The following is a 17083-nucleotide window of genomic DNA, read 5'->3' as shown; positions in this document are numbered from 1 at the left end:
CTTTCCCTGGGGCTTCCCCATTGCCTCGGCAGCTCACTCTTCATCTCCATCTCCCCTGCTGTCTTGGACCCAAGGTGCTCTGCTAAAAGGGTGCTTTTCCCGCTCTCTCCTTTCTTTGCACCTCAGCCGAAGACAGAGTGCTCCACACAACTGGGCATGCCTAATAACCAGGGAAAGCTCGGGCTGCAAGAAGAAAGCGTTTGCACCTTTTGCGCTCCCCTCCCCTCTGCAGCTGCCTCCTGCCAGTCAGGTGATCCGACGTGCGGCGCGGCCCAATGAGGGCCCGCAGCCTTCGCGGGGGCCCGGCCTCTCGTGGCGCCACCACCAATGAATGGTTGACGGAGGTGGGACGCGCCCTGTTCCCGCCTCTCCAGTTAAGGCCGCTGGTGTGAGCCGGGGCTCGGCGCGAGAGAGGGACGACGGAAGGGACCGGCAGGTGTGGGCGCGGGGCCGCGCAGCCCGACGGCGAGAGTCGCAGCCGCTCGGTGCATGGGCCAGTGAGGACGCGCGGAGATCCAGTGGCCGCGGCGGAGGCGGAGCAGCGCAGGAGTAAGGCGCTGCCCGGCGACCCTGCGTCTGAGCGAGCGGAACCTTGCGCTTCGCCCGGGGACGGTCCGAAGTCCGCGCTATGGAAGAGGAGAAATATTTGCCTGAGCTGATGGCAGAGAAAGATAGCCTGGATCCATCTTTTGTGCATGCATCGCGCCTTTTGGCGGAAGGTAGGACTTGCCCCCACAAATGGGCACAAACCACTGGCCGCCCGTCTCACCCGCGGCTTGGTTAAGGGAGTGAAGTTGGGGAGGGACGCCTGTCTCCTTCGCAGAAACTGTCCCCCTGAAGATGCTCGCTTCAGAGCTCGGGCGGACAGAGCCCGTTCTTGGGGCGGGCAGCAGTGCTCTTTCTCTACGTCTTAATTTGGGGAAGACCAAAGCTACGAGATGTAATGGCAGTAGTGATGTGACCTGTTAGGATCATTGATGGAGAAACCATAAAGTGTAGCGCGGTCAGCAGGGATATTTTCACTTTGCAGAGGAAAGGGAAATCAGTTTGGAAGTAAATGGTGATCAATGTAGTGTTCTAAGAGCTTCTTAGCTACAAATCAGCATTTTTTTTTTTTTTTGCTGCATTTGGAAAGTGATTTTGATACCCTTTATCTAATTACAGCCTTTCCTATGAAAAGTCTTAGAATGAACCTAGATTAAAACTATGCATGTTCGTCAATGTTTGTGAATGTGGCAAAGGCTAAAGTGCTTATCAATTTATTTGAAGTGTGATGATTGGGTACTCTGAGAGATACTGGCTCCTGGGAACACTCCACAATTGATCAACTGTTTTACCAAGTGTGCATTTTCTTTTGTGTACCTGTAATGTTAAAGGTGATTTCATTCCCAGAAGAACATATATATCTTGTCTTTTGCGTTGCATTGAAAGATGGTTTAAACACACACACAAACTTCTGTATGACAGAAATGTTAGCCCAGTTACTACATTCCTCTTGAAATAATGCCATCTATCTGTTAAAGATACAATATCTGTAGTAATTTACACATGCCTTTCTAAACACAACTCCAGATTTTTTTTTTTTTATGAATCCTTCATTAATAATGAATTGCTTCATCATCAAATTGACTACAATGCAGTTTTGTAGCTTAGGTTGTTATGGACTTACCTATAGCAAAACTAAAAGTGACAACTTCCTCTCCTTGGCCCTTCCGCATTAAAAGAAGTGTTTTCTTTTTTGAGATGTAATTGTACATGGAAGGAAAACTGTAATCCTCCATGTAAGATTCAAATAACCACTTGGTTTGTTTAATTTTTTTATTAATAGAGTATTTACAATGAAGTGCAAGGTATTATTTTTGTTTTTGCATATTAAAGAATTAAAGATTTATAATCAAAATCTTGAACGTGTGAAACAGCTAAACTGCTTTTCAAGGAACAAGTTGGCTTTCCAGAGGATTTGGAATGGTAAAAAGCAATTATGCTTACTACTTTCTTGGTTACTGAATGAAAATAATAGAAATTAAGTTGAAAAGTAAAGTCAATTTAAAAATGAAACACTCCCTCTACTTTATTGAAAATAAAGATAATTGCATAAAATAATAGAAATATTGAAAATTAATGAGTTAATAAATGCTTAAGATTGTTCAAAATGATTTAAAACGCAATTAAGCTTTCTGAAATTATTTATTTCAATATATTTTCCAGAATTGTCTTTATTACACTGATCACATCTTTGAAATGAAAAAAAAAAAAAGTTACGCATTGATCATTTTCTCTGACCTGCTAATTGGAGTTCTCTTTGGGACAGCAGGCTCAATGATTAATTCATCGGTCATTGATGAGAAGCTAGTGGAGTTGGTGTACGTTTCAAAACTGAAGAAATGCATATGAGGAACTCTTAGTAGAGTGCATAAGCATTTCTGTGGCTGGTGAAACGGTCAGAAAAGGCTGTGCCCTTGGTTCCTTAACATTCCATCGTTCCCAGGAACTTGATTTCTTGATACTTAGGAACATGTTTGAATGTACCTTGTAATTTAATTTTTTCCCAGTAGGGGGAAGCATGTCCTGCTTTTGTAAAAAAATAGGAGGAAAAAGCTCCTAAATAGAAAAACATCTAAGTAAGAAACAAAGAGAGATGTTCAAATTTCAGAGAAATAATAATGAGGAAAAGAGAATGGAGGAGGTGATAATTATAATCTTGGACTATATAAAAAGATATGCAAAAAAAGATGCATAAGGTTTACATTAATTCTTTATTTGTACCTGAAGTTTTTTATGTGTACTAATTAAAGAGTATAAAGTGAGTGTCCTTTGGAATCTCTATTAATCTTATTGTACATTTTACATTATAGATCTTTCATTGTTTTTTCAAAGGCCATTTGCCAAGATTTCCAGGTTTTGTTTTAGATCTCTATAGGAGAATATGTTGAGATGATTTTATTTCTCTCACCTGGAAATGCACTGATTGAAGGCAGTGGCTATAAATAAACCTGACATAGATATTCATTTGGAGAGAAGGTGCACACTGAAGTACATTTCAGTCAGTACTGTGCAGACAGTCTCAAGACTGAGTGAGCAATAAAAATGATCCAGATGATTCAGTTCTTCAGAATGATTTTCTGGAAGCTAATATATATATATATATAAGGTCAGTGATGTAAACCAATGAGCTTTCACAGTGATTTATTTTGCATTTTTGATCGGCGATAAATGCAAATCAGTGCTCCATTGCAACTACTTCGTAAGGCCACAGGGTTAAAAGTACTAGTTTGTTGATTGTAATTTGTTTTCTTTCACTTGTTTCTGCTATGTGTTTTTGGTAGGTATGATTCTGCGAAAGCTAATGGAAGAACCCATACATTTTGTATATTTGATTGTTACTTAGAAAAGATCTTGAATAATATGGTTTGAAGAGTACTTATAATATGTTTGATTAATTAAAATGATTTTCCTCCTGTGATTATAATATTGTTTAATTATCCATTTGTTATGGAAGGTGCTTTTGAACATGATAAAACGGCAAACTCAGCATGATCCTTAAAGTTCCACTCAGCCTCCGAATTTGCTTGCCAGATGAAATTAGATGAGGTTATTTATATCTATGCTACTTCTGGGAAGTGCACTAAACTGTGAATCCAGATACCTGGATTTTAATGCTGCTTTTGCCTAAACAGAATGTTGATAAACTTCTCTTCCCCCAGGCCCTGTTGTCTCTGAAATTAAGGAATTGAACTAGATGATGTATAGGTTTCTTTGTAGTCCCAGACTTAATTAGAATTACAAAGTTCTCTAGTCTGCCAGATTTCCTAACCTGACTTCTTCACGAGTATTGGTAGATTCATCATTTTTTAGATTGACTGATCAAATGGGGAAGTCAAATATTGCCAAATGTCCCAACAGTTAAAATGTTATTTTAAAAACATTAGGTGCTATTTTAAAATTTGGGTGAAAAGCGTGGCCTTCCGTCTAGGATTGGCCTACATGTTTGCTGAGATAGATGAACTTTTAAAACTATGAGAGAAACAGGGAATAATATTTATCACAAATGCTGACTTGCAGTGATTTAACTACATGTAGATTCTCAGTAAGAATCATTATTTAATTAGGTTGTATTCCCCAAAATATTCTCCACAAAGCATAAAGAGTTCTTAAATTAAGGAAAGGTATTGGTATAATGTCCAAATAGCTTCTGATAAAAAATAGCATACATGTGACTTTCCTTTTGATTAATGTAACCCCTTTTTTTCCTCCTCATACATTTGGGATAATCTGGTTTTTTAAATAAAAAATAACAATTGGCCAAAAAAATAATTTCAAGATATTTTTGATTTTCAATTAAGACACATTTATGAAACAGTGGAAAAACTCTGCTTTAGCAAACAAGACACTTGGGACAGAGTGTTGACACTTCTGTGTACTGTGAAATATGGGATATGTCATTTATCTCCTCTCTGATTCTCCGTTTTTTCAGCTGTAAAACAGGAAAAGTTGTATCTACCACCCATGGTTATTTGAAGGTTAAAAAAAATTCTGTTGTGATAATATAAGCAGTATTTTATACAAACATAAATAGATTTTTATACAAATGTAACATAAACAGAAATCACACAAATATAAGATGATGCTTTTAAGATTTTCTTTAACATTTTAATGGCATTGTGGACTTGACCTCAACTTGAAGCTTGGCTTTTCAGAAAATAAGCACTGCCTTTACTCTTTGGATCATTGCTGAGTGAAATTTGAACTTATAGACCAAATTATGAAATGTTATCTTATGAAAAATTATTCCAATCAGGGTTTTTAAATACTGTGTCCCTTCTGTTCCCAATGGTCCCTTTCAGTGTTTTACTTGAGCTTGATTAGCCCTTGTCCCGTGTCTTTCGAGGGTCATTCCAACCTCCTCAGGTCTCCTCATAAACCCACATGTCCTTCACTCTTGGCAGCTGATTTCATCTTCTGTTTTAGTAGGAAATGGATATATCTCTTCTGACGTTATTCAACCTCCCATCACCTAAATTCCTCCATAATCCTCCTTACTGTCCTTCATTCCCAGAAGATGAAATGTTTCTTTTCTGCTCTAGGCTGACTTGTACACCAGTATCCTTCCTTGACCCCAATGCTCATCACGTCTTCCAGGCTCGTTCCGTAGTTCTGTCCCTTCTTTAGTATCTCCACTTTCCGTCTTCCTCTTCGCTCTTTTATTGTAGCAGCCTGTAATTGATCCAATCTGAATAACTTAAAACATTAAAATATTTTTTTCACTCACCAAAAGTAACCAAAATAATCTCTCTCGATACTCCCTTGTTTCCTTCAAGTTTCCAATAATATTACTCTTTACTAGCTGCCTCACTTTCTCAGTTGACCTCTTCAAAACTCTTCATTCTGGCTTTTGTCCTCATCATTGTCCTAAAACCAGTGACCTGGAGAAAGAATCATCTCCTAATTGCCAAATCCAATAAAATCTTTCTGACCTCTCATCAGGTCTCTTGGCTGCAGTTTCAACTGTTGGTCTTGTTCCAATTTCTTGGCTTTCTCCTTGGCTTCCAGGCACTACAATACTACTGGTTTTACTCTTCTGTGTTTCTTATCCTCACCACCCTTTATCTGTCTTCTCCCTTCCTCAGCAATGCTGCCAGAGTGAGTCACTCAAAGTCAAAGTTTTTGACCACGTCACACTTTTTAATAATATTCTCTTTTTGGCAGGCCTCCTCTAATACCATGCCAACATCGGGAGAGACACCTGCAGGTGGAGGTGAAGGTCCGGGTTCCCCACTAGGCATCCATCGATATCATTCTGGCCAGGAGGGGGAGGCACACCATGTTACTGCTTCCTACATGCAGCCCCAGGGACACCAGTAGAAGAAGGGAGGCCTCACTGCTGCTGGAGCATGATGAAAATTCCAGTAGAGTGAGACCTCTGACACCACCCTGGCTTGGAGGGAGAAGGGCACCTTATTGCTGTTCATAAAGGGGAAGTCCAGGATTTCCCCATAACCTACACTGCAGGACACATCCTTACTGTGGGTGGAAGTGAAGTCCCTATTCTTTATCTAGTCTTTTCTGATTCCAGCCAGAGGGGAAAACATATCTCTTTACAGTTGGGTGAGGTTGGAAGTCTAGGCTTCTCTGCTTAACCTTTCTTGACAAAGGTGAGCATGAGACACTGTTCTATTTTGTTTTTCTTCTTTCTTTCTGTATTATTTGGCTGGAGAAGGATGTTTGAAAGTTTTCTATCATGCTAGGTTGCTCTTTTTCTAGTCTGGCTAGCAGGCCTCTGTTGAGGCTTTTTTTTTTTTTTTCTTTTTGTCTGCTTCTGTTGACTTTTCTGGTTTGCCAGCCTTTCTAGTATGCACTTTGATGCATCTGAGGCACAAGAAAAACTAAGGAAACTACTCCCATCTCATTCCTGGGTCTTGTGGTACCTAGCCAGCCATTTTCCTTTTTCCCCCTTTTGTTACTGAACCCGGAAGTCAGATTTGTGTGTCTGATGCACAGTAAGCCAATCTCTAAGTCACCAGGTTTGAAGCAGAGAAAGTTTATTCTCAGAAGAGCAGCCCAACAAGAAGGCAGGGGGTTGGTCCGAAATCTGCCTTGTCGTTGTTGACTCTAGGGACTATGGGTCTAGCAAGGTATGTGTGGGTTAGAACAGGAACTGGGTGGGCTTGAAACATCTTCACAAGGAGAGGCTCAAAAGTTTTGAGATTGTGTGCTGTTTTGGACACGTAGGCTCCATTCCGGGGTCCTGGTGGGTTACAGTTATATCTGCAAATTAGGCGTTATCAAGTAGCCTCCATCCCTGGTTCCTGTAGGTAGTATTGGAAAAAAATAACAAAAAGCAAAGTTAATAATTCTTTTTTTTTTTTTAAAGATTTTATTTATTCATTCGACAGAGACAGAGACAGCCAGCGAGAGAGGGAACACAAGCAGGGGGAGTGGGAGAGGAAGAAGCAGGCTCATAGCGGAAGAGCCTGATGTGGGGCTCGATCCCATAACGTCAGGATCACGCCCTGAGCTGAAGGCAGACGCTTAATCGCTGTGCCACCCAGGCGCCCCCAAAGTTAATAATTCTTGCACAGCTGTGGAGGAATGTGCCTATGTGCAGCATGTGAGGTTATAATGGAGGAAAAGCCTAGAAAAGGTTTACATGAATAAAGAAGCATATACATGGGCTCACTTTCACAAACATAGAAGTTTGTTTCATATATAATATTCAGTCCCTACTCATTTATGTATTTTAATTTATTTCTTCATAAAATTTTCTTGTGAGGGGCACGTGGGTGGCGCAGTTAAGTGCATTCGACTCTTGGTTTCGGCTTAGATTGTGATCTCAGGATCATGCGCTCAAGCCCCAAGGGGGCTCTGTGCTCAGTGCAGAGTCTGCTTAAGACTCTCCCTGTGTCCCTTCCCCCTCCTCCTCGGGCTCTCACACGCGTGCTCTCTCTCTCTCTTTCTGACTCTCTCTCTAAAATAAATAAATGAATCTTTTGAAAAAATGAAATTTTCTTGTAAATGCGTGTTAGGTGTTGTACATTCATATTTCATTAACTAAATATATGCAAATGAGCATGACCGGGATAAGCCCATCCGGATAATGGGTGCAATATTTTTCTTTATCTTATTTCAAAAAGACTTTGTGACAGGGTATATGAACTGAGAACGAAGTGTGGTCTGATCATTATTCTTAGTTTCTGTTTAAGTGTACAATCTAGATTGAAGCTCTTTGTTCCCATAGCAGCTGTAGAAGGGAAAGAAGTTTTAGAGATAGTTTTTAGAAACCTTTGGAAATAACTATGGTATTGCCCACTTTTCTTATGCCCTTATTTGAACACCTGATTTGATCTCCTTTTTTTGTCTGATTATATAAGAAACATGTTTTAATTGGAATTATATTCTGACACCAGTTTATTTTTTAAAGCTGTAAACAGTGAAAGATTTAATATATTCGGAGATTGAGATATGATCATTTTTCTCACAAAAATGGTTAATTTCAATAAGTGTGATATGAAAATAGAGTTATTAAAAATAATAGTGTACTGGTTGATAACTGATTTCCCAAATTGTTAGCAAATACCTATGCTGTATGACTTCTTCCTTTTCTCAATATTGTATATTTTTTTAATAAACATGATTGCATGTTTTATTTGTTAAAAACTTGAGAAGTCATAGCCAAGCATCCTGTTGCTCAATCATACCAACTATTTTGGGAAACAAGTCATTTGTAGCATATCCTCCATTGCTTACCTTTGTCTCTTGAACACTACTTCCAAAAAGATTTTGCAATGGAGAGAGGTAATAAACATTTGAGAACACCAGAATGACAACTTTTTAGGCCATTTACTATAGATACCCTTATAGTTTACAGTTTGGGGGATGAATCCCATTGGATTAGGATTCTACCACCTTTAACTATATAATCACACATCAATGTGCGTTGGTACCATTTGTCTGCAATACATGCTGTTGGTATTTAAAGAGGTATTAGAGGTTTAGTTTATTGGTTTTTAAATAATCTGTGGGAGATTCAGCATATACATAAGATACAAATAGCAGCACATGGGAATATCTGCTAGGTTTTACAGACCAATGACATCGTGGGGATTCATGACTCTTGTTGGTTATGGTTATCATAGATTCTTCATCATTGTCATTGCTGTCAACATTTATTGGAAGATTACCCCTTTGTCAGACACTGTACTAGATGTTTTGCATGGTAATGCAAATTAATCCATCTACCAAACCTTTGTGTTAGTTATTACTATCATCCTGGTTTTACAAATGAGAAAAATGAAGAATTAGGGAAGTCAGTTTATCTCAAGTCACACAGCAAATCAATTGTAAATCTGAACCCCAGGCTGTCTTGCCCAGAGACCACGTGTAACCATTGCACTGTACTGCCTCTTGGGAAAGAGACACATTTTAGGCAGACTTTGAAGGAAGGGCAGATATTAATATGCAAAGTATGCCTAGGAGATCAGCATGGCTGTTGCTATTTACTTATGAAATGGGTTCCTGAATGCAAGTATTGGATGAATTATTTCACAATATTGTTAGGTAAGTATAAAATATAGAAGGTTAGTAAATTTATAAATGGGGAAATTTTCCTAAGTACAGAATTGGTTTAAAGATTATTGAGATAGCGTAAATTTTCTGAATGTCTTATATTGACAATGATTTCTGAGGGAGTTTGGTGATGAGGCGGCAAGACACAGGAGAACATTATCCACTTTTTTTTTTTTTTTTCCTTTTCGAATCCAAAAAGTGACTGGAGAACTTTGTGTGATTTGCTGAGGCATTTTTCTTTCCGTGTTTTTTAGAGAACTGCTTACATTTGCCGAATTCTTCTAGGGAAGAAGAACAGCTATAGTTCCTTTCTTGGTGTCTTGAGGTGGTATTGGTTTTGTTTAAAATCTGGAAGTGGGCAAATTTCACATGTGGTCAGAAACAGATAACTCAGCAACATGCCTTGATTAAAATGTTATCTATAGGTTCCGAGGTTTTAGGATTTAATAACTTTGAAACAGATTGGTTGGTATTATTACACTGTTATCAAAATGGCACAATTGATGCCTATTTCCTTTAAAATATTAAAGATTAGATTTTACTCTTCTAATAGAAAAGCAGAATGAATGTGTTTTCTCTAGAGTGTAGATATTTTTAGCAGGTTTATAGAATTGTATGTAAGAAAATGATGGGCCCTGGCTACAACTCAGAAGAGGGAGCCTCTGTGACAGAAACTCAGTGAAGGGGCTGAGGGAGAAGAAATTTGTTAATTCGAGAATAGAGGGATGACTAAAGTAATAGCTTGTTTTATTGAACTTACACCCTGGCTCAGGTTCTTGCATTATATCCCAAAGACAGGTAATACTGTGCCTATGTTATGGGGAGAGATAAAGAGGCAGATTAGAGGGTAGCATACTCAATTTGTTTTTTTTAAGAAGTAAGAGGTTATATAAATGTTCAGTTATAATATAAAAGACTGTCAAAAAGCAACCATCAAACATTGAAGCATTAAACAATATTGAAGAGTATTACTTGTTTAAGAGAATACCAAGAACATGGTTTGAATAAGTTTTAGAGGAGTTAAATACCTGTTACTATAGAATTTATTGTTTGCTTTAAAATAATTTTCTCCAGGAAATTTAAGGAATTTGATCGATCAGAAATTTGATTTACATGCAGCAATATACTCATTGCATAAAACAACACTATAAATGCAAACAGTAGATGGATGACTACATAATAGAATGCATTTCTTATATGCTTTTAGGCTTGTAAATATTATTTAAGTGGGAAATTTAAGTGAGTGTTAAATTGAATTAAATACCATCCATGTCTCCAGATAGTCTAAGTTTTTCTTTCTGGAAGGAAAAAAAACAAAAAACAAAAAAACAAAACAACTAGAAGCTGCCTTTTTATCCATCCAAGATCTGGTGGAAGAGGAGGGCTTTAAGGAATTGTGTGAAGATGAAAGAACATTTGGTATGCTGAGGCAGATGGCGTTTTATTATACGATATTGTTTTGGAATGGACTTTGGGATGATAGATGGCTGTGCATTAAGCTAGTATTCTGAAATTAGTGAAAGATTAGAAATTATATCCACATAAGGAAAATCTAGTAGAATAAACCGTTATGATAATTAAAAGCCACTTAATGGAATTAGATGGAAGTGATAAGTGTTTGGAATGAGTTGCAGTAAGCCAAATGGTTTCTCTTTGAGTAAAATAAGTAGAGTGTGTGTGTGTGTGTGTGTGTGTGTGTGTGTGTGTGTGTGTGTGTGTGGTAAGCATATACTGGACATAGGTAAAGCAGTACAGACTTGGTTCACTCCTTTTTTTATTATCTGTGCTCTTTTTTACCATCTGAGACTTACACTTGAATTGAGGAAGGAACAAGAGTTATAGTTAATTAAATAAAGGCACCTGGGTGGCTCACTTGGTTAAGTGTTTGCCTTTGGCTCAGGTGGTTATCCTAGGGTCCTGGGATCGAGTCCCACATAGGGCTCCCTGCTCAGCGGGGAGCCTGCTTCTCCCTCTGCCTCTGCCTTTCTCTTTCTCTCTGTCTCTCATGAATAAATAATAATAATAAAAGAGTTACAGGCAATTAAATAAATAATTTCCATAGCATCTGCAAAATGCAGTGATAAAATAAATAGCTGATGCTTTAGGAGTGCTCGGTAGGGCACTTGAAGGAGTCTACTGAAGTCATGGCAGTCTCAGTAGGAAGGGGCATGTTAGTTGAGGTCTAACAAATAAGTAGCATATAGCCAGGATTCAGTGAAGAAGGATCTAGAAGTACATGGCTACAGCAAACAACATTTCCAAAGCCTGAAAAGAAAGAGAACATTTATTTGAATAGGAATAGGTTAAGTGTGACGTTGTGATTTATAATAAAAAGTACATATTTGGTCTTCTCTGGTGTTTCTGGCACAGAGCTCCTAAAACTTTTGGAATTTCCTGAGTACAGCCATAAAAGTTGTCTTTTATTATGTTAATGAAGTGCGTTTTCAAACCCGCCTAAAAGGGTGGGGGCTGGTTTTCAGAAGAACCAACCTGTGATTAGTGGGTTATAACTTTCAGTACCACCCCCACTGACCTTCCAGAAAGGAAAAAGGCGGAGTGGAATCAATTGCCAGTGGCGAGTGATTTAAGCATGTAATGAAGCCTCCATAAAAACCCTAAAGGACTGGGTCAGAGAGCTTCCTGGTTAGTGAACTCATGGAAATTTGGGGAGAGCACTGAGCTCAGGGGGATCATGGAAGCTCTGCCCCTTTTCCCCCATACCTTGCCCTATGCATCTCTTCCATCTGGCTGTTCCTACGTTATATCCTTTATAATAAGCTGGCAATCTAATAACTAAGATGTTTTTGTGGGTTCTGTGAGCTACTCTGGCAAATTAATCAAACTTGAGGAGACTATGAGAACTTCTGGTTATAGCTAGTCTGTGAGAAGTGCAGGTAGCAACCCAGATTTGCAACTGGCATCTGAAGGCCAAGGAAGGGATGACTGGAATCTACAGGTAACAACCTGCGCCTGCAATTGGTGTCTGAAGTGGGGAGGTGACAGTCTTGTAGGATTGAATCCCTAACCTGTGGAATCTGATATTATCTCTGGCTCTAGTGTCAGAATTGCTTGTGCTAATGTGGGAGGGAATTCCCCCCCCCCAACTTTGGACTTGGGTCCAGAGATCCAAAAGATTAAGTATGTTTGGAAAATACAGTAAAAGAGAAAGCATCAAGAAAAGTGGGTCTAAAGAGAATGGTAGAAGCTTAGTACACATATCTTATAAACTACTGTGTTAAGAAGTTTGGATTTATGCCAAAAGTAATGGTAAATCATTTAAAGGTTTTAAAAAGGGCGGGTGTGATAGCAGAGTTTAATTTAAAGCCTAAAGTGGCTGCGGTATTGGAGAATGGAATCAACATGGGCAGGCCACCGGATAGCTAAAGCCACAATCCAGGAGAAAAGTTATGATGACCTGAATTCAGATAACGTGAGTACAGATGTGAAGAAGTGGACATAACTAATAGAAATTTAGCAGGTAAAATATAAAGATTCAGATTGGATAGAGGGGATGAAAAATAAAGGATGGTCAAGGCTGTTGTCTGGGTTGCTCCTTTGTAATGGTGGTATCAGTTGGGTAATGGTTTAAATGTGGTATCAGTTACTAAAATAGGAATTAAAAAGAGTTTAATGCTGAGTTCAGGTGGATATACATACATATACATGAAAATGCACTTAAGGAGTTGGGTTCAGAGAAAGATCTGTGCAACCCGTAATGGTTTCATTAGCATATAGGTGATAATTGACCTTGGGAGTAGAAGAGCTCACCTAGGGGGAGAGCATATGGAGTACAACAGGAAGGAGACTTAGGATAAAACTCTGAGGAATGTCAGCATGTAAGAAGAGATAAGAGAAAAGTAGTCTGCAAAGTTGACTAAAGGGAGTTTCCTAGAATATAGGTAGGAAAGATAAGTAAGTTCAGTGTCAGGTAAATAGAGTATTGGGATGATGAAGGATTTGGTTGATATTTTCAAGTGCTGCAGATGGGCCAATTAAAACAAAGATTAAACATTTCTTTTTTAAAATTTAAACTCAAGTTAGTTAATATATCGTGTATTATTAGTTTCAGGACTAGAATTTAGTCATTCATCAGGTGCATATAACACCCAGTGCTGATAACATCATGTGCCCTCCTTAATGCCCATCACCCAGTTACCCCATCCCCCCACCTCTCTCCCCTCCAGCAACCCTCAGCTTGTTCCCTATTGTTAAGAGTCTCTTATGGTTTGCTTCCCCCTCTGTTTTTATCTTATTTTATTTTTCCTTCCTTTCCCCTATGTTCATCAGTTTTGTTTCTTAAACTCCACATATGAGTGATATCATATGGTATTTGTCTTTTACTGACTGACCTATTTCACTTAGCATTAATATACTGTAGTTCCATTCATGTCATTGCAAATGGCAAGATTTCATTCTTTTTGATGGCTGAATAATATTCCATTATATATATGTATATATATATATATATATATATATATATATATATACACACACACACGTGTGTATATATGTGATATGTATATCACATATACATACCACATATATACCATATATATATACACCATATATATACATATATATATACACACACCATATATATACACCATTGTTATATATATACACACACACACACATACACACACACCAAATCTTTTTTTTTTTTTTTTAAGATTTTATTTATTTATTTGACAGAGAGAGACAGCCAGCGAGAGAGGTAACACAAGCAGGGGGAGTGGGAGAGGAAGAAGCAGCCTCCTAGCGGAAGAGCCTGATGTGGAGCTCGATCCCAGAGCACCACGATCACGCCCTGAGCCGAAGGCAGACGCTTAACGACTGAGCCACCCAGGCGCCCCCAAATCTTTTTTATCCATTCGTCTGTCGATGGACCTCTGGGCTCTTACCATGTTTTGGCTATTGTGGACATTGCTACTATATACATTTCTTCTAATGGATTTGGCAAAAAAGAACAAGTTGAGAGAGGTGATGGAGAAAATCTCAAATTTCTTCAGCTTGAGGAGTGAATAGTAAGACTATGAGAGAATGAGGTTGGAAAACTCTCTGAGGAACTTTGACTTCATAGAGGAGGAGAGCAAGGAGTAATTTGTTGAACTATAAGGAATAAAAAATGTTTAATTATTTTAACCTAAAAACAGCAATTTTGTAAGGTTTAACATATATGGGGGATAGAGGCATTTAAGTGTAGTGGTTAACAGCATAGATGCTGGAACTAGACTCCCTAGGTTCAAATTTTATTCTTGTAATTAAAGATCTGTATTATTTTGGGTGAGTTACTTTCACCTCTATATGCCTCTTTTCCTCATGTGTAAAATAAAGACACTGATAGTTCTAAACTAACAAGACAATGACAGCCAAGCCCTATTGTTTCTTTGGCTCAGTTTAAATTACGATGTAATTCCTAGACTGCTCCATCTCTGTTTTCCATTCCCTCTGCCTCCACCTTGCTTCCTTTCTTAGTGTTACGTGGAACATCCTTATATAAAACTACATCTCCTATCATAAAATTGTCAAATTAATCCTTACTCTTTTTCTCAGACTGTCTTTGAACTTGAGTCTTTCCTTATCCCAAAGCCATTGCATGCACCTATTTTTTCCTTTGACAGCTCTTATTGACTTGTTGGCATATACAACTTCGTTGACCATTGCCACTTTCTTGATATACTTTCCCCCTTGAATTTGTGATTCTACCATCAATATAGGAATTTACCACTTTTGTTCTAATCAGTGAAGCTATGATGCACTGTGAGCGTGAGATGGGTGCCAAATCTACTTGTCCTTAAAGCTTGTACTATGAGCATTTCTCCACACTCAGTGACATTATAGTATGAAAAGATACATGGGTTTGTTTCAGGACTGGAGGAAATATGGATTCTGTTGGACCTGAAAGAAAACGTGCTTATACAAAATTTTAATTATAAATTTTAAGGTTAAACATTCCTTTTGAAACATTTATTGTGTGTGTGTATTTATATGGTATTTCTTAATCTGGAATGTGGTAAAACGTGTAAGAGCCACTGTTATAGTAGAAAGAACACATCTAGTGAAGTCAGAATACTAGTGTTTGGGTCCCAGATCTACTACTTGGTTGCTTTGTGACTGTGAGCAAATTTCTAAATCTCTTTGAACCTGTATGTCCTCATCTATCAAATAGGCGGGCTCTTGCAGACTATATCATAGACCAACCAATCATCTCATGAATCCTATGCAAGGGTATGTGCAGTATTTATCCAATGGCAGAAATCAATGAAGATTCTTTTCTTTACTCCACTTTTCCTGGTTTGCTTACTTTAAAAAAAAAATTGAGACAAATTTTATGAACAGTGAAATACATTTTTTAGGTATACAATTTGATGACTTTTGATGGAGAACATTTCCATCAGCCCAGAGACTTTCCTTACCTCCCCCTTCCCATTAGTCTTCATTTCCTTTGCCAACCACTATCCTGTTTTCTACTCTTTTAGATTACTTTGACTCTTCTTTGACTTTATATAAATGGAATACTAAACTACATACACTTCCTTCTTAAGTTCATTGTATTTTTGAAAGTCATCCATGTTTTTGCACTTATCAATAATTATATATTTTTTCTTGCCGAGTAGTGTTCCATTGTATAGATATGTCACAATTTGCTTTTATTCAATCTCTTGTGGTTGGACATTTGGGCTGTTTTCAGTGTTACTGTATTATGAATAAGCTGCTACGAACGTTCCTGTGCAATTTTTTTTGTGAACATATGTTCTCTTTACTTGAAGTGGGATTGCAGGGTCTTAGAATATATATGTGTAGTTAGACTTATATTATATGGTATTGCCAAATAGTGTTCTAAAATGATTGAACTATTTCACCTTCCATCAGTGATGTATGAAAACTCTGGTGGTTCCACTTCCTTACCAACATTTGAAGTTCCCAGGCTTCTTAACAACAGTTATTCTAGTGGTTTCAAGTGCTAACTTAACTGTTGTTTTCGTTTGCATTTCCTTGATGATTAATGATGCTGAGCATGTTTCCATGTACTTTTTGGCCATTTGTATGTATTCTCTTATTTGAAACGATTGGTTAGAATGTTGACAAAATTTATTTGGATTTTTGATTTTTTTATTGTTGTGGGAATTATTTGTATGTTCTGGATTTGCATCCTTTGTTAAATGTATGTGCTGCAAATATTTTCTCCCAATGTGTGGCTTAGCTTTTAATTTTCTTAAGTGTCTTTTGCAAGGCAGAAGTTATTAATTTTTCCTGAAGTCTGATTTATTATTTATCATTTTTTTCTTTATGCTTAGTGTTGTTTGTGTCCCCTCAAAGAAATCTTTGCCTTTCTCAAGGTCCCAAAGATCTTCTAATATTTTCTTCTGGAAGCTTTTTGGTTTTAACCTTTAAGTATAAGTAGAAGTAATTTTTCTATTGGTGTCAAGATAGGGTCAAAGTGCTTTCTTTTTTTTTTCTTTTTTTTTTTTTTTAAGATTTGGATACCCAGTTGTTTTAGTATTGTTTGCTGGAAAGCTTTTCCTTTGCTCATCGTTGTGTTTAAGTGTTTGAATATGGAGTGTAAATAGGTAGGATGACTATATAGTGCTTAAATGCATGAAATATAGAAAAATAAAGATCATAGTGTTCACGTATGTGAACTGCCTTACAATATTGACCCACCATGTGTCTATTCCAATACAAAAAGAAATGACTGCCTTAGAATTATTACGCATGCCATGTGTTTATACTGTGCTATAAAATGATATGTAACTATATGAAATTTTTGCCTTTCCCTCGGAATTTAGAACATAATTCTTGAAGAAAATATGAATACACTTTTCTTATTATAATTGAGGTGAAGACTAGCCAGCCATCTTAGAGGCGTTGGTGTTTACTGAATCTGACAAGTATAGCATTCTGCCAATGAAGATGGAAGGTATTTGCTGTTTATGAGCAGTAGTGATAGCCATTAAAATTTGAGCACTTGCACTGTCCTGAGTTGCAAAGTAGGTTCTAGTATCACAAAATAGGGAAT

The 17083-nt window shown here is 37.8% G+C and overlaps 1 protein-coding gene across 1 annotated transcript in view; it reads left to right on the top strand.

Annotated features, from left to right (window-relative positions):
* The first annotated feature begins 628 nt into the window (after positions 1–628).
* KHDRBS2 (KH RNA binding domain containing, signal transduction associated 2) overlaps positions 629–17083 on the top strand; it is a 539039-nt gene continuing 522584 nt past the window's right edge. The window contains exon 1 of the mRNA XM_008691747.2: positions 629–719. Within this exon, the coding sequence (XP_008689969.2) occupies positions 629–719 (91 nt within the window). The remainder of the gene's footprint in view (positions 720–17083) is intronic.

The sequence above is a fragment of the Ursus maritimus genome, unplaced genomic scaffold (genome assembly GCF_017311325.1).
Source record: "Ursus maritimus isolate PB19 unplaced genomic scaffold, ASM1731132v1 scaffold_29, whole genome shotgun sequence".
NCBI lineage: Eukaryota > Metazoa > Chordata > Mammalia > Carnivora > Ursidae > Ursus > Ursus maritimus.
Note: the sequence above shows the minus strand (reverse complement) of the source record. Positions and strands in the feature narration are given on the sequence as shown.